The 25006-nt window shown below is 47.3% G+C and overlaps 1 protein-coding gene across 1 annotated transcript in view; it reads left to right on the forward strand.

Annotated features, from left to right (window-relative positions):
• Positions 1-300: 300 nt before the first annotated feature.
• PRKG1 (protein kinase cGMP-dependent 1) overlaps positions 301-25006 on the forward strand; it is a 372025-nt gene continuing 347319 nt past the window's right edge. The window contains exon 1 of the mRNA XM_038141718.1: positions 301-946. Coding sequence (XP_037997646.1) covers positions 681-946 — 266 coding nt within the window. The 5' untranslated portion in view covers positions 301-680. The remainder of the gene's footprint in view (positions 947-25006) is intronic.

Here is a 25006-nt window from a genome sequence, read left to right on the forward strand (position 1 = left end):
GGTGTGGAGTCCTGGATGGGGAGGGATGCAGGGTGGGATGTGCGGTGCCCCCGCCGTGAAGTACACGGGATAATCTGGGCAGGGAAGGATGGAGGGAGGCGTGCAAGCTGCCCAGGTGCCAGGAGGGACCAACAGCTGAGGGTAACGCAGCCTGGAATGAGGGGTGAGGAGAGAGGTGGGATGCTGAGCTCCTTGGGGGGCGGGATGGGATGCAGAGCTCCTTGTGGGGCGGGCCGGGGATGCTGAGCTGCTGCCGGGATGCTGAGCTGCCGCCGGGGGCCGGGCCGGGCGGGCCGGGGGGCGGCTCCACGTGGCTCATTAGCAGGAGGCGATTTAATATTTATGAAGTGTTCTTGTTTGAATCCCAAGTCTTCGGCTCCAGTTACAAGGAGCTGCGTCACCCCGCGATCACATGGTAATTGTTGCTATTTCCAGGATCCCAGCCTCGCAGAGTGGCACAAGAGCTCTTTCCCCTTTTCTTGTCCTTTTTTCCCCGCCGCCTTTTCCCTTGCTCGCAGCTGTTTTCGGGGCGGTTTCTCGGGCCCCCGGGCCGGCTCGGCGCTGCCGGCGGGCGCGGGGCGATGCCGGGGCCGCTGCCCTGAGCCGGGCGGGCGCCGCCGCTGCGCTGCCGCTGCCCGGGAGCCGCTCCATGAGAGCGGGACCGGCCCGGCAGCCCCAAAATGACCGAGCTGGAAGGGGACTTCACCAAGCTGCTGCTGCTGAAGGAGGAGCGGATCAAGGAGCTGGAGCGGCGCCTGGGGGAGAAGGACGAGGAGATCCAGGAGCTGCGGCGGCGGCTGCACAAATGCCAGTCCGTGCTGCCGGCCCCCAGCCCGCACATCGGGCCCCGCACCACCCGGGCGCAGGGCATCTCGGCCGAGCCGCAGACCTACCGCTCCTTCCACGACCTCCGCCAGGCTTTCCGCAAGTTCACCAAGGCCGAGAGGTAGGGATGGCACCCCTTTTTCCCCGGTCCCGAGCGGCGTGGCCGGGACGCCGCTTCCCCCCGCCGGCATCGCCGGCACGGACCGTGCCCCGGGGCGTGGAGCGGCTCCGGGCCGCCGGGAAGGAGCCCTGCCGGGGGATCGGACAGCCCGGAGCTCCCTCCCTCCCTTCCCTCGCTTCGCTCTTCCCTTCCCCGCCGCGGCTCCGCTGCGGCTCCCGGGGGATGCTCGGCCGGAGCGCGGGGGGGCGGCGGTGCCTCCCCGGCGCTGGGAAAAGTTTGCGGCGGGGCCGGGAAGTTTGTTGGGTGGCTGCTCGAGAGCCGCCAGCACCCCCGGCAGCCCCGTTCCCGGGGGCAGGTGCTACCCCTCGCCCCGACCTCCCCCTTTCCCCACCCCATTCTCCCCAAAAACGAGCCCACGCTGCTCCAGCCGTGCTTTGCCTCTTGTTATCCCGGTGAGACTCGCTGATGCTGGAGGACTTTTCCCACATTAAGAATTCCATGATTCTATTTCCCTGTGCTGCTGTCAGGCACCCACCGCGAGGTTTTTTGGGGGGAGCATGGGGTGTGCATCACTCCACCCGGGGCCTCGGGGGTTGTCCTTCTTCCATACATGTGGGAAAACTGGGGAGCGTGGTGCTGTGCTGGCTGCTGGGGAGGCTGATGTGGTGGAGGAGTTGTGTGTGATCACAGTGGTGACCCTGCTTTGGGCAGAAGCTGTGCCTGGTGCTCCTCGAGCAAGGCACGGTCCCGTGTCCCCTGTGAGGAGTGATTTGTTTCAGCAGAGCCGTTCCCGAGGGGATCTGTGTGTGGGTGTGAATCCGCAGCTCTCCCCAAATGTGCCCCGACCGAACTCCAGCCCTTTCCTCCTCTCCTGTGCCCTGCCCCTTGTTATTGCTCAAATGAGGAGCGCTTGGCTTTGGGCTTTTTAAATCCGGTATTATTCTTTCCCCTGCCTGTGGTGATTTAATAAAGCAAACTGCTGTGCCCAGGGAGGTGTGTGAGTGCGAGCTGAGCGTGTCTGTTTGTCCTTCCCTGGGGCAGCACATCCCCGTGCACCGAGGCAGAGGCCAGGTGTTGTGGATGGAGGAGAAACCATGTCCAACTTTTCCTTTTGCTGTTGGTTTTCTTGGAGGCAGTGATCACCCCGAGCCTCAGGAAGGTGACAGTGACCTGGCACCTGTGGCGAGGGCAGGGACCCAGTGTCCCCACCATGACTAATCACTTATTCAGAAGTTGTTAAACCCGCTCATGGCTCCAGCCAGGTTTAGTCCTGGCCTGAGGCTTTCCCGTGCTGCTCCCAGTTTGGGTTGGCAGGCCAGCTGCAGGAAAAGCTGTGTCCATGTGATGCAGCGAAGGTCGTTTGGCCCATCCTGCATCATTCCCATCATCCTCAGATGATGTTTCAGCGGGCAGGAAAAACTCCTGGTGGGGCCTGCGGGCAGTTCCAGGCTGGAACTCCATCCCCTGGCATCCCCCATGCCTCAGCCTCGCTGGTGGTAGCCATGACAATGGTAACCAAGCCAGTCTGGGATTGCTTTTGGGTTTTAATTCTTAATTCTTCCTTTAATTCTGCTTAATTCTTCTCCCGTCTCGTTGCTGGGAGAGCGGCGGGCGGCTCCGTGGTGCGCTGAGCACGCTGCACCCACAACCTCCCTTTTCCCCCCGTTTTCCCCCTAAATCCCTCCCCACCATGGGCTAGATCAAGGTGTGTTTTCCATGGGCAGTGCGTGGGTCCTTGATCTGGCTCCAGGGTGCTGTCCTGGGGTCAGGGAGCGCAGGGCTGTGCTGCAGAGCTGTGCCAAGAGCATGACCAGCTCTCCCCGCTCCCGACGCTGGCTGGAGGCAGGAATGGCTCTGGCTGGTGCCAGCTCCCCTCAGTGTCCCCGGGGCTTTCTCTGCCTCTGGCATCTCAGAACTGCTGACAGCACTTGGCTGATTTATTTATGGGGAGCTCCTGCACCTCCGAGAGCCTCCTGCCTGTGCTCCAGCGACAGCAGCAGCTCCCAGCTCTCCATCCCTCATCCCTGGGAGGCTGAGGATGGGCAACGCCTCTTCTCCAAAACCCACAGACAACTTCCAGACCAGAAAACCCCCAAGGGGATGTTCAGGCCCCCCCTGTTTTCAGCTGAATGCCAAAAAAGAAACCTCTTTACCTGGGATCAAGCTCCAAGCACTTTTCCACCTCTGAAGGTAAAGATGGAGTTATTGACAACAAAATTGGGTTTGTTTATTGTCTGTAATATACACCGACACGTAAAACTGTCAAGGAGTTGAAAGCAGCAAACTGTGGGATGACAGGAACTCAAACAGAGATCAATCCCAGCTGAAAGTGGAGAATGGAGCTGGTTTAAATATGTTGTGCCTCTGGTATTGCACCCCTGTCACGTGCAGCAAGGGCAGAGTTGAAAAGGCTCACGGAGATCCAAAGAACGGGGATGTGTAAACAGAAAGGTGGTGAAGGATGTGTTATCCTTGGTCTGGAAGTGTGTTTTTATGCTGTTGTTCCTTCTTGTAACATGAAAATATAAATTTTAATGGCAGAAAGTGTTGCTGTGTAGCTGGCCAGGTGTACAGAATTATCCATGTATCCATAATATCCAATCTGTAAATTAGATTTTCTTTCAAAACAGCCGCCTGTCTTCAAAATAATTCCTCCCTGTTGTTCCTTGATCCGTTCCTGCCAGCAGAGATTTGAGTTGAGAGAGGAGCTGCAGTTCTTGTAAATGATTCCCTAATTTATTTATGGTCAGTGAGTTTTGATCCACTTTCACCCGCAGCCAGTGAGTGTTTGGGATCACACAAGGCCTCGGGGCTGTCTGATCCAGCACCTGCCAGACCCTTATGGCAACACAAAGAAGGAAAACCAGTTTGTCCCTGTTTTTCCTGGCAGGGTGGGAGCCATCCATGGATAATGCAGCAATCCAGGCACTTTGCTAAAGTGATGCCCAGTTGCTAAGCAAAAGCACTGCAGATGATCAATGATGCAAAAAAGTAAATGCTGAGGTGTGGCAAAGCCAGGACTAAGAGCAGGATCAGCCCTGCCCGTCCCTGCACCCAGAGGTGCTCTGTGCCCTGGGAGCGATCAACCTGAGCCCTAATCCCACCTCCAGATCATCCTCCCAGGAAATTCCAGCTGCTGCCTGCCTTAATTCCGAGGTGCAGTGTCTAATTCCAGCTAAATCCTGCTTATTTGGGACGAGAAACCTCCTTCAAACCAGGGCAGCACGAAATTACTTTGGGAACTCTGGAATGTTTTTGGAAATGCGACTGAATCTTTGCTGAAGCCCTGGCCCTGCAGGCAATTCCACCTTTTGTGTGTGGCTATGTCCTCAGCTCCCCAAATCCAGCTCAGACAGTGCCATCCCTGGGTATTTCCATGCCTGTTTCAGTCTGACACGGTGCCGTAGGCTCAGCCTCAGCATCATTTAAGACAGATGAGATTCCCCACCCTGCTCCTGGTAATTTACCCATCCTTCTTGGCTCCCTAACTTTTTCTGCAACTTTTTAATGGATTTTCCCCCCCTTTTAAAACTTTATTTCGGGAAGCATTTGCCACAAGATGGCAGTGGGGTCTAACATTTAAGGCGAGGTATTGGGGTGTATTGTGTTTTCAGCCTCCCAGTCCTGGACCAGTCCTCCTGCCTGTGGTTTTCCAGGTAAAATCAGGCATGAATCCTTGTTTCTCCTGCTTCCACCTTCCCTGAGGTGGTGGGGGATGCTTTGCTGAGGGCGTGTGTCCACCCAAGGTGTTTAAAGTCAGGTTTAAAGGCTTTGGGTCGTACTGGGGATGGAGGATTGGAGTGGATCCTCTTGACTTTATGCAGCAAAAGCATAAAGGGATTGCTCGTTATTGGGATAAGCTGGTGCTTGCTGATGGCCATGGCAGGATCAGTCCATCTCTGGGGTTTGAGTATTGCTCAGGCTAGGACCAGCCATGCCCAGAGTAAAAACTGGGAAGCCTGGGAGCTTTCCAGTCCAAAACTCACCTTCAAAGCTGGACTGGGGCTGCCCCAGGATGAAGCAGAGATGTCTTGCACAGCCCTGTAATTCTCCATCACTTTCCCCCCCTATAACACTTTTGTCTCACATCTCCACCGCCCCTGGAGCTGCTCTGTTGATGGCCTCCAACCCCCTGAGCATGGCCAGGGGGATCTTCCCCCTCCCTGGAGCCGTGTCCTTCCCCCCTCAGCCCCTTTCTGGGAAGCGAGCTGGGTTAATTTAGCCATGATCTCATCAGCTGCCAGCCACTAAAGCGATATCGATCCTGCGCTCAGCCTGCCCGTGAAAAACAACCCAGCTGCTTCCCCACTACCTGGAACCACCCTCCCTCAGGGCCTGGCCAGCCTGCAAAAGGAGCTTTTGCCTCATTTTTTTTTGCTGCTGGGAGGCCAGTGCCTGATCTGCTGCCTGTGTGTGACACTTCGGCCCTTAAGCTGAGGAAGGACAGTTTGGGACTGTCCTCGTGCAATGTTTGACACTGCTCAGCAGCTGTGTCTGGAATAGTTCAAACAGGGAGCTTTTGCTGGATCTGAGGCTGCTGGCTTCTCTCTGTAAGGATCAGCATCGCTTTGCAAAGCTCAGAGGAAGGACAGCAGTGATTTTGTCATTAATTATGACTTTAAAAACGCCTCTCTTCCTCATTTACCCGTCCCCAATCCGGTCCCATCCGCTCCTGATGCGCTGCAACAGCAAATTCCTCGGATGCTTCATCCCTGGGTGATCCCCACCAAAGATCAGAAGGACTTTATTAGCTGGAATGATATTGGCAGAGGAGGAATTAACACTGTCCTCATTGCTTGTTGTGTTGGGAGAGCGTGGCTGCTGCAAGGGAGGGAAAGACAGAGGGAAGTTTGACAGGGTTGCTTAAATTTGGGGAGAGCTGCAAAATATTCCAAAGAGAGCAACAGAAATGGGAAGTGGATTCTTTGCTTGGTCCTCTCGGCTCATTTGGATGGAGCAACTTGTGGCATGAAGCAGTGGAGTGAAGAAGGGGGGGACAAAGTGAGTTGTCACTGCAGGGAGAGGTGTGACATCAGCCCCTCGAGAAGTCCAAGGTCAGACAAATAAGCACAGAGGGGTTTTAGAAAGGGAGAGAAGCAAATGTTTATGGTTAATCAATGGAAATCATTTCCTGTCTTTTAATTTTTAATGGGCTGAACTCACTGCTCCCCCCCTTTCCCTGGGCATCACTTCCCTTTGGTTTACAGGAGACCTGAAAATCGAGCCAGGATGGGGGGAAATTTGGCTCCCAAAAGGCATCAAATGGTGCCTTTCTACTGGGTACAGCCTGGCGTCTGTCTGTCTGTCTGTCTGTCACCAGCAGCCCTGGTCACCCAATCCACCTTTTCCATCGTATCCCTTCGGTGCTTCCTCATGGGCCAGGGCAGCACAGCAAGAGCAGCTAAACTCAGCTGGCCCTTCCGAAAATAGCACAAAACAGGTATTCATTTATACACAAATATCTGAAATTTCTTTTAAAAATCAGATTAATTTATATATAAACATGTGAAATTAAAAAAAAAAGCGATTATTTGACATGATCCCCGGTCCTGCTGAAGAAAGGAAGGGCAAGGATTGTCCTGCTGAAGAAAGGAAGGGCAAGGATTGGCAGGATTGTTGTTTTATTTTTTTTTAAATTATAAAAATGATCATTCTTCTGCATGGTTTGGGATGAAAACTTGGAATCTTTGCTGTGTGTTTCTCAGGTCTGCCCTGAGGAAGGGCACACTCTTGCCAAGGGAATGGGGCAGTGCCCATCCCTGGCTGACGCAGGCTCTGTCCCAGCGGCGTCATCCCAAATTCTTCCTTCAGCCTATTTTTAAAATGCTTCAAGTCAGGAGGTTTTTGGAGCCTCCCTTGGGGCACCAAACCACAGGCCCAGAGATTTCAGGGCAGCTGCCAGGTCTCCATGTCCCCCACCTTCCCTCTGCCTGGAGCTCTGCTTCCCAATCCCTGCAAACCTGGTTACATTGGTGGGCTCCAAACCTCAGCCGTGCTGCCAGCCAAGGCCATCAGAAACTGCTTTTCCCTCCTGGACCTTTGGTGTGAGTGGATTTATAAAAATACCAGGAGCTGGGAGCTGGGATTGTGTTGTTTTCGTGCAGCAGCTTGTGGACATCTCTTGGTTTGGAGGAGAAAAAGGGTCCTGTGTCCCTCTTGCTGCTACAATATTGAGAGTGGCACATGGATGTGGTGGTGTAAAACTGCTCGGCCTCACTCACTCTTCATTTGGCCTCCTTTGTCATTTCTGTCAGGTTTTTTAAAGTCGCTTTCTTCGGAATTTTTGTATCCTTTTCTTCAGGATTGTTGTGTCACTTTTGTCAGAATCGTTCTGTCGTTTTGGTCACAATGGTCCCTCAGGATGGAAAAGGTAATTCTCCAGCAGAAATCCCCCCCGGGGGATGAAATCTTATCGGAGGAAAACGGGATAGAAAGGACTAAAATAAAACCCTGAGTGCCTCTTTCCTAACGAGAAACTTCAGGAAAAAGCCTTCCCAAGGTTTCCACTTCGTTGTGGAGCTGCTGGAGGTCCTGGAAAATCTCTGACAGAGCTTTGGCAAGGGGCTTCCTGAAGGGCTTTCCCCTCTGCCGTGACCTCCCGAGTGGAAAAGATGAGGATTGCTTTTTTTTCAAATAGATTTATTTTTCTGTGTCCTGCTCATGGGTGTTCTCAGAGCATTTTTGTTCCATTAGTAATAAAACCCTGTAGTCACAAAAGAGGCAGAAGATGCTAAAAAAGGAGGGAGGGAGGCAGAACTCAGGCCCTCGGGTGGTGGAAGGAGCTGGGATGATCCTGGGGATCCACAAGGATAAAGGATTGCGATAATTTTAAATTTAAAATTCCATTTTTGGGATTTAATTCATGCTGTGGGCTGAGCCTGAGCGTTGTGGGAATTGCTACAGGAGAAGGGGAAAAGCTCTCAAGTAATGGGATCAAATCTCTTCTGTTCAAAGGAGTGTAAATAGATTTTCTTGGTGATTCCTGGTTTTGAGACATTTTAAGGTGCAGAATGGGGTGAAAACATCCATCTCATGGCACTAAATTAATGTCAGGCCCGTGGGGTGATGGAAACTCAAACAGCAGCTACAGGGGGAGAAAACAAAGAATTATCTAATATAAAATACCCAGAGGGAAACTGTGCAGGTGGGAAACAGGTTCAGGAGAGATATCTTAATATTTGGGGTTTCTGGCACGAAGTTTGCACCAAAGGAGGCTGTGGTTAATTGATTGATTGATTGATTGATTGCAGCAAGCACAGCAGAATGGGAATTTTGAGTTGTTTTCGTTTGCATTTTACTCTTTCTTGGGAGTTTCTATAAAATCCTCCAAGTTAAAAATCACCATCAGGATTTTAAGTGACCAATTAGTATAGAAATTCTGCTTCAAAAACAATTTAAAAATCTATTGGCCTGTTTGTAGTAAGGGATCAGATCCTAAATCTGGGAATTCTACTTTCTATTTATGTATCTGCACTGTATTGCCAATATTTAACTTTTTCTAACTCTTTCATCCTTCAGTTTCTGAGGAGCTGGCTCTGTATTATTTTTCCTGTGGTGTGTGGAAGTGGGAAGGAAAACTGGGAATTATTCCTTTGACACCCCAAAGAACTACACCCAAATCCTCTGAGTGGACCAAACGCACAGTGGCTCAACACAGAATTTTGGTGCTTGCAATTATTAAGCCAAAATTCAACTTTTAAAGCCTGGAGTTGGTGGGAATAGCAGGAAGCACTCCCTTAAAAATGCATCCTAAAGGTGGCTTCCAGCTTGGCTGTTTGTAAGGAATCCCAGAAGTGACTGTGGAGCAGGGAAGGATGCAGGGAGAGACACCTGGGGAGTTGCTACACTTCCTAAAAATGGATCTTAAAAGAAACATCAGGAAGCTGGAAGGAATAAATACATCCAGTGTCCCCTCTTGCTCCAGACTATGGGGTTTTTTTTGACATTCAAAAGAAAAGAAATCCGTGCTGGTAGAAATACAGAAAGGTTCTGAAGGTTTGGAAAGGCAGAGTGGAGAAAATCTGAGAAGGAACTCTCTGGGAAGGTGGGAGAAACATCAGGAGGTTGCTTTATCTGGGAAAATTTATATAAAATATAAATTTTTATATTTATTTTAATACCAGGGCTGTATCTCCAAGGTGTTTTTGCTTCCCATCTGCCAGCCCACCCAAACTAGTCAGGGATTCTGCTTTTCCTGCATTTGATGTTCACCCTTTTCACAAAGCCTCGGGGGCATTTATGAGGCCATTTCAGCCTGCATGGAGGCAGGGAAAAAAATCCCCAAATCAGCTCTTAGAGGGAAAATTTTCATGGAATGGCACTGAGAATGTATTTTATCAATAGACAGCAGCCCCCTCCTTGGCTACTTCATTTCCATCTGCTCTGTAGTTCAGAAAATGACTGTTCAATATTTTAAAAAAATAAAATACTAAACTGAAAGCAGCATGAAAGGTGATGGTTGTGGGGTTTTTTCCTCCCCATTGATTTTCATGCTGCTTTATGAAACCTGTGTCAAGTAAAGGGTGAAATCTCTGCCTTCCCTTTCATCCCATCATGCAAGGCTGGGCTCTCCCTGCCAGCAGCACGTTTCTCCCTTTGATCTGCAGGTTTATTATCCCATGTCCCATCCAGGGAAAAGGCTGCAATGCCTTTTGGGAAGCACACACCAGGGCAGTTGGTCTCCCCTGCAGAAACCCTGACATTTTAAATCTTCTTCCCCGCATTCCTCAGCACTGCTGGGGCAGAGAGACTTGAAGCTGGATTGAAATTTATCCCTCCCTCTAAAATAATCACCTTAAAAAAAGAAGAATTTCAAAGGGTTTTATCTTTTGATAGGAGAATGCTCGTGGCAACTTCAACCAGAAACTTGTTCTTCTGTGGGAAGATGCTGGAAAAATCTGGGTTGAGCTGGTGTGGGTATTATGAATATTAAATCTTGTACTCCATTATTCCATATGTTTGGAGGCAGAAAAGCAAAAAAGGAAGTGGAAGTGATGCTGTGGATCAACTGAAGGCTGGTTTGAGGGAAATTTTGGGGTCTGATTAATCTCTCTCCTGAGTCTGTGCAGTCAAATCCATCCTGAAGCATCCAGTTGCAGAGACCATTTGATTTTGGGACAGTTGTGTCTCACACTCCCAGTTCCTGCTGCTGCTGCTGATTGCACCTTTTTGGCTGTGTTGATCCCTAAATTGTAGTTTCTACTCTGAGATTAAAAGCAGGTACAGCTCATTCCCATCTTTTATGTTGGGCTGGTTGATTCCCGTTTTGGGGAGCCTCCTTCTCCTTCTCCTTCTCCTTCTCCTTCTCCTTCTCCTTCTCCTTCTCCTTCTCCTTCTCCTTCTCCTTCTCCTTCTCCTTCTCCTTCTCCTTCTCCTTCTCCTTCTCCTTCTCCTTCTCCTTCTCCTTCTCCTTCTCCTTCTCCTTCTCCTCCTCCTCCTCCTCCTCCTCCTCCTCCTCCTTTCTCATTCTCCCTCCTTCTTTGTTTTGCTGCCAAATATCCAGTAGCTGAATAAAAATCAACTTTCTCTTAAAAGCTTTAAACCAAATGGGAAGCACGGGGGGAAACTTGCCATGGAATGATGACACAAATCTCCCCACCACTTGTTTCTGTGGTGGCTGCTGCCCAGGCAGCGCATGGAAAAGTCCCCTGGAGCTGGTTTTCCCCACAGCGGCTCCTCTCCTGACCCAGTGATTCCCTGGGAACTGGAAGCAGCAGCTCCTTGTGTGGGTGTTGTGCTCACGGTGTTCACATGGTGAGGGAGCTGATAAATCCCTGCATCCCTCTTCCAGCCTGCAGTGCAACCCTGACTGGAGAAGGGGATTGAAAATTGCATTTGTGGAGCCCTTCTGGAGGAGCTGGGAGGTGCTGGGTGGCAGAGGAGGAATGGGAAGTGCTCCAGCTCCTGAGTGGGAATCTCAGGAGGTCAGCTTTGCCCATCCACTGCTGGAATCCTGGGTGCTAAAAATGTTAAACTTTCTGTGCTTAAAGGCACAGACCCACAAGAGAACACCACAGTTGACCTAAGGCTGAAGAGAAGACTTCCAAAAATTCATTAATAGCACTAAGATGACAAGTGTGCAGTTAGTTGGAAGTGCGGAATATCACAAAGTAGAAAACGCAGAGTTTAAGGTTTTAGAATATAAAAATAAATATGAAGCAAGGTAGGAATTTTAAGACAAAAGCAAGTTATTCTTCTTTACTTTCTTCTTCCTAAGTTTGAGTGATGTTTTGTAATTAGACAGAAAAGTCCACATTGCAAGCTTCAAAAGATCAGTTATTAAGTTAAAAAAGAAAATAATCTGTGTCCTCCCTTAATTAGATAGTTTAGTCTTGAAAGACCTTACACCAAGAGATAGTTAGCCATTTTGTGCCTTACTAATGAAGTTATAGAAAGTTATAGTTATAAAGTTAAAAAGTATATATATAAAATATTAAAAAATATATAATATATAAAATATATATTTATTATATATAAAATTATAATATATAGTATATATACTATAACTATGTATCTATATACATTAATTATAATTATATATATTTTTATATTTATATATTTTTATATTTATATATAATATATAAAAATATATTATATATAAATATATATCTATTATATATAAAATTATAATATATACTATATTAGTATATATACACTATAACTATATATATACACATTAATTATACTATATATACATAATTATATAATTACATAATTATAATATACAAATAGATATAATTTATAACATATAATTATAATTATATGATTATAATATACAATTATATATAATTTATAGTATATAATTATAATATATAATTGTAATATATTAATTAATATATAATCGTAATATATTAATTAATATATAATTATGATATATACATAAATTATAATATATAGTATATATATACACTATAACTATGTATATATATACATTAATTATAATATAGATACATAATTATAGAATTAAATAATTATAATATACAATTATATATAATTTATAGTATATAATAATAATATATAATTGTAATACATAAATTAATATATACTTGTAATATAATAATTAATATACAATTATAATATATACATAAATTATAATATATAGTGTATATATACACTATAACTATGTATATATTTTTTTATATTTATATAAAATATAAATAAATAAATAAATAAATAAATAAATATATATATATATATATAGATACATAGTTATAAAGCTGTTTCACGAATAAAAAATAACAAACACCTAAACCCAAACATAACCTACCATCTCAAGTACCTTCTATCCCAAACGCAAAACCCCAATATTGCAGCCCTGTTTTCAGATGCTCCCTTGCCCTCTGGGGAGATTTTCTTTCCTTCTGAAATGTTTCTGTCGTGAATGAAATCCCCGCTGCCCATCCCGGCTCCGAGCCCTGCCCCGCGAGCCGCAGGGCAGATTCATCGCGCTAATTGCTCTGCTTTCACTATCGCTTCCACATTTCCAGCCCGGATCTGTCTCTGCCTCCCGGCCCAGCTGCTCCTCCTGCCCTGGCTCTTTCTGTCCTTCCCACGCTTCTCCCAAGCGCTTTCCCCCCTCACTTTTAACCCTTCCCGTGCCAGGATCAAATCCCCCGGAGCTGGAGATGCTCCCAAGGAGCTCGAGTTTGTGACTCAGCCTCTTCACAGCAGCCTTTTAATTGCATTGCACGGCTGCAACTGCTTTTTTCAGCCCAGTCTGGAGGTGCTTTAATAAAGCTCATTCCAGGAGATCTGTTTTCCATAGGATCCTATGGCTTGGCATTGTTGTCTGCCTTAATTCTCCCAGCAATTTAATGGAGGCTTGAACATCCCAAAGGATGTGCAGGGTTTGATGTCAGGCTGACACAATTACCCGTGGGGTTTCATTTACCTGCTGAAATCCTGGTGGAGTGTTTGCTGTCCTCTGGCTCTCCAAAATGTATTTTTTAAAATTTATTTCAGAACTCAGCGACCCTCTGGCCCACCTTTTATTGAAAATTAAAAACCCCAGTGTGAAAAGACCTGAATCACTCTATTTTCCAGTATTTTGCTTGTCCATATTCATGTCCTGCTCTAGGTTTTATCTGTTCAGGTGCTGACCCATAAGATCCTTTCTTAGCCAGGGACTTGCCCAATATTTTGCTTCCTAAGGCAGCTGTGACCATCAGATTATTGCCCCATCAAGTGACTCTTCCTGTCCCCTTCAACTAATGGGAATGAAGTGGGATTTGGGCAATTTTAGTGTGATCCTGATGGGCTGGAGGTTTTTCTTTCCAGCCCATACTGCCTTGGCCACGCTGTGCTAACACTTCTGTTTAATTATACAAAATTCCATTTTATTTTTATTTTATTTTATTTTATTTTATTTTATTTTATTTTATTTTATTTTATCTCAGTCTGAGCTGCCTGGCCCTGGGAACAGGGGTGGTTTTTGGCCTGGAGAACACCAGGATTGCCCCGAGTCTCTTGCTGAGGACATGAGGATGTTCCGATGAGGTTTCTTCTGCCCTTTTCTCTCTCTGCTGGTCCCATCCCAAGCACTTCTCTCCCCAGTCCACATCCTAAGGGGCAGATTTAAGGAGCAGGATTTGAGGGAAAAGCTGAGGTGCTGTTTCAGGCTGCTCCTGCTCACAGCAAAAGCTGCTTAAGCCTGCTCTTCTCCTAACGAAACCATGGAGGGGATGATTTCCCAGTGTGGGGGAAGCATTTTCCACTGACATTATCTCAGTTTAGCCTTCAGACCCGACATGAGGATAATGGGATAATTACAGCCCAGTTTGATGTGCTCAGGCATTGCTTTCATTCCAGACAAATGTTCCTGGAGAAAGGAAATGTCATCCCATTACTGGCTGATCTTTAAAACCTCCAGGTCCTCGCTCACTTTTGCCTTCCCAAATCCGCTTTCCACTCGTCCACATCCCCAGCCACACCAGGGTAGTGGCTGTGGTTATCAGGCTGATAAAGCAGGCCTGGACACACCAAGAAATGAGAATTTACTGGTCTCCAACCAATAAAAGTGTCCGGGAGGTTAAGCACAGATTTGTCTTTTTAAGTGGGCTTCTCATTCAGGAGCACTGCAGGGAAAATCAGGCTGGAAATGAGGAGTGGTGCAGGGTTTTGGGGACTTGGAGCTTTGGCATCTCCCCAATAAGATCAAGTTCTGTGTGGAATTTTATTGCTCTCCACAACTCCCTGAGAGGACAGGCAGCCAGGAGGTTCAGGTTCTGCTCCTGGGGGCAGGACGAGGAAATGGCCTCAAGTTGCTCCAGAGGGGTTTTGATGGGATATCAGTGGAAATTCCTTCACCAAAAGGGTGCTCAGGCTTTGGAAGGGGCTGCCCAGGGAAGTGGTGGAGTCACAGCCCTGGGAGTGTGTCCTGGTGGCCAAGAAGGCCAATGGCTCCTGGCCTGGATCAGGAATGGTGTGACCAGCAGGAGCAGGGAGGTCACCCTTCCCCTGTACCTGGCCCTGCTGAGGCCACACCTGGAGTGCTGTGTCCAGCTCTGGCCCCTCCGTTTGGGAAGGACCTTGAGACGCTGGAGCGCGTCCAGAGGAGGCAACGAGGCTGGAGAGGGGCTGGGAGCACAAACCCTGTGAGGAAGCACTGAGGGAGCTGGTAGTGCTCAGCCTGGAGAAAAGGAGACTCAGGGGTGACCTCATCACTCTCTACAGCTCCCTGAAGGGTGGCTGAGCTCAGCTGGGGTTGGGCTCTTTCTGCGGAACCAGAGCACACAGTCTCAAGCTGCACCAAGGGAAATATAGGCTGGATATTAGGAAGAAGTTTTTTACAGAAAGGGTGATAAAGAACTGGAATGTTCTGCCCGGGGAGGTGGTGGAGTCACCACCCTGGATGTGTTTAAAAACAGACTGGATGTGGCACTGGGTGCCAGGGTTTAGTTGAGGTGTCAGGGCTGGGCTGGACTCGATGATCTTGGAGGTCTCTTCCAACCCAGAGATTCTGTGAATTCTGTGAGTGTTCCAAAACTGTGGCTGTGGCACCTGGGGACATGGGTTAGAGGTGGCCTTGGCTGTGCCGGGGAATGGTTGGACTTGATCTCAGAGGGGTTTTCCAACCTTTAGGACTCTCTGTGGAGCATGAACCACCCAGCCCTAAAAACCCCAGCCTGATGGTAAAAGAGCTGTCAAGCCTGGGCTATTTCTCCTGCTTTTTTTGCATTGCCAACCTCTCCCAGTTTTTTCAGTTCGAAAGAGTTGGTGGTGCAAGAAAACAATGGGTTTGGTACCATGTGGGAGAACCAGGGCTGGACTGGGTCTGGTCAGAGCACAGTGGAAATTCAGTGTAAGGCTGAGCTGACAGATGGATTTTATGCCACCTCCCTCCTGGCCGTGGCTTCTGGGAGGGAAAGGAGATTTGAGAGAAAAGTGCAGTTTGAACACTGGAATATTTCATCTTCCATGTGGCTGGAAATTCTTGATGCTTAAGGCAGTGACAGAGCTGCATCTTGGGGTAAACCCCTGACAAAATGCAGGGGACTGTGGGAAATAGATTTGTAGAAAATTCTTGAAGTTTGATAAAAGGGTCACATAGTGTGTATTTGTATATAAATTTTGAGATAAGAAATATTGTCTTAGAAATGCTGTAGAATAAGATAGATATTGTTAAGGGAGAAATAGAATTAGAAATAAGTTTTAAAGGATGGTTTTATAAAAAAGAGTAGATATTTTAGAGAAATAGAACTATGAAAAATGTATTGTAATAAGACCCACGAGGAGTAATTTTAGATGATTAGTTTTAAAGCATTTACAACATAGTGTGGCAAAAACTAATAAGCTAAAAAGTGCTTATAGTGTATTGTAATTAGGAAATAGTTGACTTCTGATTGTGATGGTGTGAATTATAGCAGCTGTATTGTCTCACCCTTCTGAAACTGAAATAGAAGTTTTAAAAACACCTCTCAGTTGTCCCATCTCTGAGTCAGAAAAAAGCATAGTCCAACAGGGGGACAACCCTCAGCTTAATGCTGGGAAGTGGTTAAAAAAAGCTCCCAAATACCGAAGCCAGGGAATAGAGGGAGGGGAAAGCTGCAGAGCCCCCTGGCTTTCCTGGGAATGAAAAAACGCTTTCAGCTCTGCCTCCCCACCCTCTGCCCTGGTGAAGGGCCTCACAGAGCAGAGGTCTTTCTGCAGAAGGCTGGAATGAGGGCTGTGCTGCCCTGTGGGTAACCACAGCACCCTCCAGGAGCTGCCCGTGGAGCCGGGGCTGGCCCCGGCTGGGGGAGGCTGAAAGGCTGCCCTGTTCCCACTCCGGGGTTTTTATCAGGAAGGGTTCCTGGGGAGAAGCTGCCAAACCCCCAAACCCAGTGAGAAGGTGGGGAGAAGCCTCTCCTGTGTGCTGGCATCCAGGGCTTGGCCATGGAAATATTTTGGCACAGCTCTTCGGGGCTGGAGGGGACGTGGGGTGGCAGCAGAGGCTGCAGAGGGGGAGAATTTGGGGATAAACACGTGGGCAGGAAAAATCCGGGTGGTTTGGGGGTTTTAGAGCATAAATCTGCTCAGCTGGGGTGGTGATGGGCACTGGAGGTGGCACTGCTGACCTGCAGCTGCAGGTGGGGATGCGGGTGAGCCTTTCCCAGGGGTTTTGTGTGCCTGGATATTTGTCCTTGTTCAAAATAGGTGCCTCATTTTTCACATGGATTCATCCATCTTCCAGTTCTTGTAAAGCCTTTTGCTGCTCCTCCTAAAATGCCGCTAAATACCGAGCATTTAAGCAATTATAGTGTCGATATAATGTAAAATCAGATTTTTTTTTTTTTTTTCCATAAGCCCCCTCTGTCCCTGACAAATACCAGCTCCCAGGTATTTGTTTACCTTCTTCAACACCATCTCTAGCTGCATCCTTTGCCACAGGGGGGATTTTAGCACTCCAAAAAGCAGTTCAGCCTCAGCCAGCTGGAGTTACAGCTCCTTATCGGCCTCTGGCTGTATCTTCTCCTTTGAGTTCCTGGTTTCCTACTCACACACTGGGCAAACTTCACATTAGTTGGATTTTTTAGTTTTTATGGGGCAACTGAGAGGTGTTTTAAAAGATTTTATTCTGTCATTGGTCTTGATGAATAGTGAGACACAAGAAGAACACCATTCTATCAGAAGCCAACCTTTTTCCTGGTTACAATAATTCATAAATGTTTTTTGTCTTATTAGCAGTTCCTACACAATGTTGCTATTACTTCTAACACTAATCACTTGTATTTTTTCACATGGTCTTGCTACAATGCATCTTTCAGTTTTAATTTTCTGAAATACTCAGTCTTTTTGCAAGGCTATATTTTGAAACTTGTTTCAGTCTCTCAATGTTATCTCTATTCCATCCTAAAGATGAAGCAACCGAGAGGTGATTTAAAAGATTTTATTCTGTTATTAGTCTCAATAAATGGTAAAACACAAAAGATATAAAACTTAACACCATTCTATCAAAAGCTAACTTATTTCTTAGTTGCAGTACCTTATAAATATTTTTTAGGTTATTAACTTTTACTGCACAATAGCACTATTACTTCTAACACTAATCACTTATATTTTTTTACATAATCTTACTAAAATACATCTTTCACAATTTTAAATTTTCTAAAATATTTTATTTTCACAAAACTATATTTTAAAACTTATTAAAACCTATTTCTAGCTCGATGTCTCTCTCCAACAATGTTATCTCTATTCTGTAACTTCCCTAAATCAACACACCGTATCTCAGTGTTTACATACAGATAGACAAAATTATATAAACTTTTTGTCAAGCTTGAAAAATTCTTTACAAATGCATTTCCCTCACACCCTCTGGGTTTGTGGTTTCTTCCCCAAGGCCCCACCAAAGCACAGGATGGAGGGGGAGAGGCTCTTCCCAGCAGGAGGAGAGCTCCAGCCTGGCTTTTCTGCTGTGGGCACAGGTGACACCCCTCTTGTTTTTGGAGGTCTTGATGCCCATTTTATGGCTGTAGGGTCCTTCCCTACCTAAAGCCAGCACTCACCCAGCCAGGAGAGCAAATCATGGCAGAGATTGCAGGGGAGCCATGCCTGTGCCTGGCACTGTTCTCCTTTCCAGCACATTTCATCAAAGAACCAAAAGAAAAAGGTGATTTTTTTTTTTTCCCCTTCCCAGATTCCTTTGGTGTCACTGGCATCAATTGCTGGATGTGGGGAGATTTAAAACACCTTTTTTTGGGTGGCTAAATGCAACCCCAGCCCCTTTTCCCCGCTGTGATGCCCGGGATAAAGCTGAGCTGGGCCTGGTGGGGCAGGGCTTGGCTCTGCCTGCCAGCTCCAATCCCAGCACTGACTGCCTTCTGAAGAGCTCCAGGCCGTGAATAATTAATACCTGCTGAATTATTCAGCCGGGGTGTGCAGCAGATGAATGCAGGGAGCTGACCAGGCTAGGAATGAGTAATTATGTTAATTAACCCGTGCAGCTCACTGGAGGTGCAATTAAGTTCATCCTTCGGGCTGCTGTGATTTTTCAGGCACGGAAATGAGATAAAATGAAACAAAATAAAGTTGTAGTTACAAGAGATGGGTTAAGCCGTGTGGTTTCAATGAGCAGCAGACGAGCTGTGCTCTAATTCAGGGGGATTTATGTTCCAGCAGCCCTCTGTTCCTTCAGGGGGAGAAACAGGTACATTTTTTAAAGCTTTAATCACTGCTCTCTGCAAGAACTTGAAGATGTTTCTGCAGATTTAGTAGTGTGATGTGCCAGTCTCTTCTTTTTATTCCCTGTGTGTTTCTGAAGAGGGAAAAAAGAACTAAGGAAAAAAATATTTAAAACCCACGAGCATCGTGAAATGAGTCCTAACAATGCCCTACAAGTGGAAAGCTTAATTTTGCAAACACACCAGTGTTTGCCATTCAGTGGCCAGCAAGGCCTGAGTTCACGTTCAAAGGCTTTTCTGGTGAAAAGAAATAAAGAATTTAGTTACAAGCAGAGAATATTCCCATTTCCCCCTTGCTCTTGGGTTGATAATAAACATTATTTAGGGTTGCGCTGTGAAGAACTGAATAACCCTGCTGGAATTGGGCTCGTGAGGGAGAAGTTTAAGGAGTGCCTGAGACTTTTCCCAGGCTGACATGGACAGGGTTTGCTCTGAGCTTTGCCTCTCACCAGGGAATCGCTCAGGTGAGGTGAATTCTCCACTGAAGAGCTCCAAACCTGCTCCAGCCGCGAGGGATTTGGTGAAACCTTTAAATAGGAGAAGTGCAGGGGGGGGAAGAAATCTGTAGTTTTATCTTCTTTTGGAAGAGCAGGGATGGCCAAATGTAGCTTATCCATAGAATTTTGGATTTGGGGTTCCCAACTCCAATTTCGCCTCCTGGTAGGGATTTTATACTGCTAAAGAATTGGGTACTGGGAGGTTTCACCTGAGGACTGATTTATTTTCCTGAATCACTTAATCTGCTTGGGTTTGGTTTGTCTTTTACAAACTTTATTTGCTCCCTGTTCTGGGTGTCTCCTACAAAAATATAGAGAAGCTTAAAGGATAACAATAAATTCCCCATCCTAGTGGGGCTCCTGGATTGATTTTCTCCCATAATTTACCCCTCCACGATCAGCATTTGCTGTTCTGCTGCCCAATCAATACTGATTCTGCTTGGAAATTGCATTCGTGGCTTTTAAAATCAGAGTTTGCTTGCAAAACTTGATTTTATCTGTAGATCTGAGCCGTCTGGGAAGTCAGGGTCTGTTGTGAGGTTTTGGGGAGGTGATGGATTAGCTGCAATTGCAGTGAAATATTTGTGGTATTAGCGTGAGCTATTTGAATTTAATTGACTTTTCTGGGAGTTTACAAGGGAATATAAATAGAGAGTAAAAAGAGCCAGACTTCTGAAAATGGAATAATTTAAAATTAAAAGAAAGTAGACAAAAATGTGGCAAGTGTAGAGAAAATCAACCCCCTTCATTTTTCAGATTGGTCATTAATACTAAACAATAGGGCTGTTTTGGGTCTGTGTGTCCTGAATTTTGTGTGCACACTCAGAGTGGTTGGGAGTTGAGCCAGGGATGGGTGCAAATCAATGCTGTGATGTCCATTACTGCATCTAATCATTGATTCCAGCTCACGCCAGATCAATCTTTTGCCTCTCTTTAAGGGGGAACAAAGAGATGGTATAATTTAAGTCTGGTATTGTTTACCATGCCACAGGAATGGTAAAGGAAACCCACCCAAAATGTGGTGTCTGCAGGCAGAGTTGTTACAGCTCTGAAATAATTTGTTTATTGGGTGAAATGAATATTAGGCAGAAGCAGGCTGTGAGTTTGATTGCTGTAAGGGACCTACAGGCAGTGCTGTGGGTTTATAAATGGCCATTTTTATATAAACAAGCTCCTTAAGATGCCACATGTTCACTTTTTGGGGAGTTGTAGCGGGTAACTCGAGAAAAACTTGTGATTAAAAAGTTGTGTTAGCCCCTTGCAGAGAAACCGAATAAATTACTGTATTAAAGCTGGGCTGGAGCAATAATATTGCTATTTTTTTTTTTTTTAATGCGATGACTAATTTTGGATTTTATGTTGCATTTTGGTCTCTTTGGGGATGTTTTTTGTTCGGCGGCTTTTCTGCTTCGTTGGGTTTTTCTTGCGATGCTGTCGCTCGCCCGATGTTTGGTGCAGGGCAGCAGAGGGCGGCCTTACTCCTTGTGTTTGTGTTCTCTCCTGCCGAGGGAAACGGGGGAAAAAAGCAGGAAAAAGGGAGGAATGTGGGGAATGCTGTGCCTGCCTGAGCTACGGGCCATGTAAGGGAGCGGAGGTGGCACAGGAGCAGCGTCATGCCCCAAGCATCAGCTGCGAGCTGCCTTTGCTGATAGCCCTGCCTTGGAAGCAAAAGGGAACAAAAAGGAGACAGCGGGTGCAAGGCAAAAACAAAGCGATTTTTGTGTGTGTGTGGAAAGGAGCAGGGGTGGTTTGGAAGCAATCAGAAGCCAACTATTCCTTAATTGTAATAAATTCTAAACATTTTTTAACCTATCAGCTTTAAGCACACCATGCTGGAAATACTTTAAAACCAGTTATCTAAAATTACCCTTCGTAAGCCCTACTACAACACAACTTTCATAATTCTAATTCTCTAAAATATCTAGTCTCTTTTTTTACAAAGCTACCACTTAAAACTTGTTTTTTAGTTCCATTTCTCTCTCGACAATGTCCATCCTATTCCATAGCATTTCTAAGTCAACATTTCTCATCTCAAAGTTTACATACAGATGCACACTACATCAGCCTTCTGTCAAGCTTTAAACATTTTCTCCAAATCCATTCCCCACAGTTTGTGGAAGCAGGCTGTGAGTTTGCTCTCCTGCCCAGGGTGCAGGGGTCTGGAATGTGTTGCCCTCCTGCTGCACAGGGCAGGGTTTGTGCCTTGTATTGATCCTTCCTCTTGTGCCAGGGTCTCTGGAGATGGGTTTGGACATGGGGCTTTGTGTGTTGGGATTGCAGAAATTTGGGAAGGGGGAAAGGGAAAGGGCCCTGTTGCCTGGGGCCGGTTGCTCAAGGAAAGCAGAGGAGAGAAAGCTGCAACACAAAGGGTTCTTGCAGAGAAATCACTTGGGGCCAGCACAGGAGGGACCTGGAGCTGCTGCAGAGAGCCCAGGGGAGGCACAGCATGAGCAGAGGCATGGAGCAGCTCTGCTGGGAGGAAAGGCTGGCACAGCTGGGATTGTTCACCTGGAGAGGAGAAGCTTTGGGGTGACCAAATTGTGGCCTTGCAGGGCCTGAAGGAGCTACAGAAAAGAGAGGGAGAGACTTGGGACAGGTCACAGGGAATGGCTTCCACTGCCAGAGGGCAGGGATGGATGGGATATTGGGCAGGAATTGTTCCCTGGCAGGGTGGGCAGGCCCTGGCACGGGGTGCCCAGAGCAGCTGTGGCTGCCCCTGGATCCCTGGCAGTGCCCAAGGCCAGGCTGGAGCAGCCTGGGACAGTGGGAGATGTCCCTGCCCATGGCAGGAGTGGCACTGGATGGGCCTTGAGGTCCCTTTGAACCCAAACCCTTCTGTGATCATATAAAAGATCAACACCAGCCTAGGAGTCTTTGTGTCCCAACCACAGAGGAGCAGACCCAGAACACTTTGCCTTTGCAGCAGCATCCCTTCCAAGAGATTGTTCCCTTAGGTTTGAGGAAGCTCCCAGTTGCTGGTGTCACAGTTCCCCAGAAGTGACAATTGTGCTGTTTTCCACTGAAACCAAAGGTTGGGAGCTGGTGGGGAAGAGGTGCACGGGTGGACTCTCCTTGCATGTTTGAATTCTCTGCCGTGGAGAGGGGTTAAAGTCAGAGGAAAAGCAGCTGGGGATGGAACTGGAGTGAGGAACACCAGGGCAGGTGAGGAGGTGGAGCAGTGCCAGCCAGGAGGGAGCCCTGCACCTCAGCCAGGGGTTTGGCTGCAGATCTGCACCAGAAATGGAAGAAACGAGAGGATAAAAGCTCTGCCCACCCCCTGACTCACCCAGGGCACTCAGCTGAGAGATGTTGGCAGTGCTGAGGAAATCAGGTGAGCGCTGGTCTCTAATGCTCTGATGAGTAGAGCAATCAGTCCCTGCAAACGCTGACAGAGAAAGCGGTGAATATAAACATTTTACACACTCCGAGAGCCCGACTTGATGGAGTTCCCCCAAGCATAAATAAGAAATCGCTGTAGAAGTCAGTGGAGCGCTGTAAAACCTTTGTGAGGCCTGATGTGAGCCCTGTTTGCAGACTGTGCCTGGGTGATTCATGGATATTTCCTTGGTACTGTGACAAGCCTGGCCCTCTGTGGGGTGCAGCCATTGATTCTGAGCCTTAAATGATCGCAGGGCTCAGCTCCTGTGGGCAGAACTTTTTGGGAAATGTTTTCAGAGAGGAAGGGTTTAGGGTTTTTGGAATTGTGGCCATAAACACCTGTAGATCCCTAATAAGAGTCTGGTGCTCCAGTGGAATATTTCCAGTTGCTCAGGACATGCAAATGTCAGAGATTTCAGGATAAATCCTGCCACAAATCTGTTTTTAAAAAGGAAGGCAACCCTCAGTGCAACTTAAAGAAACACCAGCCTGTTCTCCAGGCATGTAAACCCCAGATTTAAAATCTGTGGTTTGTGTTTATTATTATAAATACCTGAAACAGCCAAGTATTTTTTTTTTTAATAAGCAAGGGAATTAAACTGATTGTATAAAGAGACAGGGCACTTGTTCTCAATGCATCATGAAATAATGGTAACACACTGGTTATTTTCATATCAGGGGAGCGGAATTTGTGTTTATTTCTAATCCAATTTCAAATATAAATGAATTGTTTTGAAGGCTGGATAAATCAACCCAACAGACCAAGGCAATTATGGGAGGTGAGTGGTGCATTACTGGTGAGGAGAGATAAGAGAACTGCAGGGTCTGAAAGGGTGAGCAGAGGGAGCACCCAGAATTGCAAATGCTCGGGGCTGCTGAGAGGTTTGTCACTGTGAAACCCCCAAAGTGAAGGAATGGCATCAAACAGCCTCAAAATGAGGCTGGAGAAATGAGCTGCTATCAATGAATAGAATTTGGGGGGTGGGGGGAATGAGCACCTCGCTGTTCTCACCTTCCTGCGGGTTTTGCTTTCCGCCTCTTGCAGCCAGAGCACCGTGACTAAAACAATGAGCGAGGTGCAGGTCAGAGAGGGGAAAAGCTGAAACTGAGGAGTTCAGCCGCGCTTGTGTTGTGTTTTAAAAAGGAAACTGAGAAGGGACTGCAGCTGTCTAGTGGAAGAAATCTCTTTTTTGGTGAGCCCAAGTTTTTCCCGGCATCTGACAAAGACCAATGCTCTGGCAGAGTTGGGATTGTTCAGCCTGGGGAGGAGAAGCTTTGGGGTGACCTCACTGTGGCCTCCCAGTGCCTGGAGGAGCTACAGGAAACATGGAGAGAGACTTGGGATAAGGGATGGAGGGACAAGTGGGGATGGCTTCCCAGTGCCAGAGGGCAGGGATGGATGGGATATTGGGAATTAGGAATTGTTCCCTGGCAGGGTGGGCAGGCCTGGCACAGGGTGCCCAGAGCAGCTGTGGCTGCCCCTGGATCCCTGGCAGTGCCCAAGGCCAGGCTGGACAGTGGGGCTTGGAGCAGCCTGGGACAGTGGAAGGTGTCCCTGCCCATGGCAAGGGGTACAATGAGCTGAGATTTAAGGTCCTTTTGAACCCAAACCCTTCTGTGAATCCAAGAGTGCGCTGGGAGTGGTTGTTGCTTGTCCCAGATAAAGACAAGCCCAGAGGTGATTTCACCTGGAAAAAGTGTCAAAGAGATGCAACCCAAGGAGGAATGTGTGGGGGGCAGTGAATGTCACAGGGTCACTGAGCACGGGCTGTCCCCAGCATTCAGCTCTGGCTGATGAGAAGTGGAAGGAAGCTGGCCTGGCTGTCCCTGTGGAAACCAGACCCAGCACATGGCTCCCACCTTCCTTCAACTGTTCCAGCTTCCCCCAGTCCAACAGAGATGTCTGTGGGAGCAGAATGAACCTGTTTTCCCAGCAACATCAACTGAGTTGATGTTTTTTACAGACTTCACCTCTGTTGCATCCTGGATTTCGTGGCTCCACGACTAAATCTGCTTCCCTGTATTTCATTTAATTGGTCCCTGGGTTCATTTGCTGGTTGCTTATGGCTGAAAGCAAATGGAAAACTGCATTTCCAGGGCCTGCCTTGTCTAAATGCTGCTTTTTGCTCTACATAGGCAGTGCCCTGGGACTGCTGGGAGAAGCAGGGCATGGGCACTGTCTGATTGTGGTAACTGCAAAGAGCACTGAGTCTTTATTTTGGCAGCTTGTAGAAGAAATTTCTGCTTAACCCGAGCCTAAGGGGACTTCTTAAGGCAGCTGAATCGTTTAGAACTGGTTTCTGGCTTGATTCAGCCCAGAGGAAGAAGTGTTTAAGCTGTGCCTGTGTGTGATCTTGCTGGGCAGTCCAGCCTTCCCTGGGAAGGGGGAAAAATGAAGCAATCACTTGAGGTGAGTCTGGCCAGGAGGGATCAGGATCGGGGCACTGGCTCCTACAGGAGGGATGGGGATTATATTGGGATTATGTGTGTGGTCCTTCCTGGAGAAAGCCTGGCCCCAAGGAAGT

This window comes from Motacilla alba, chromosome 6 (genome assembly GCF_015832195.1).
Source record: "Motacilla alba alba isolate MOTALB_02 chromosome 6, Motacilla_alba_V1.0_pri, whole genome shotgun sequence".
NCBI lineage: Eukaryota > Metazoa > Chordata > Aves > Passeriformes > Motacillidae > Motacilla > Motacilla alba.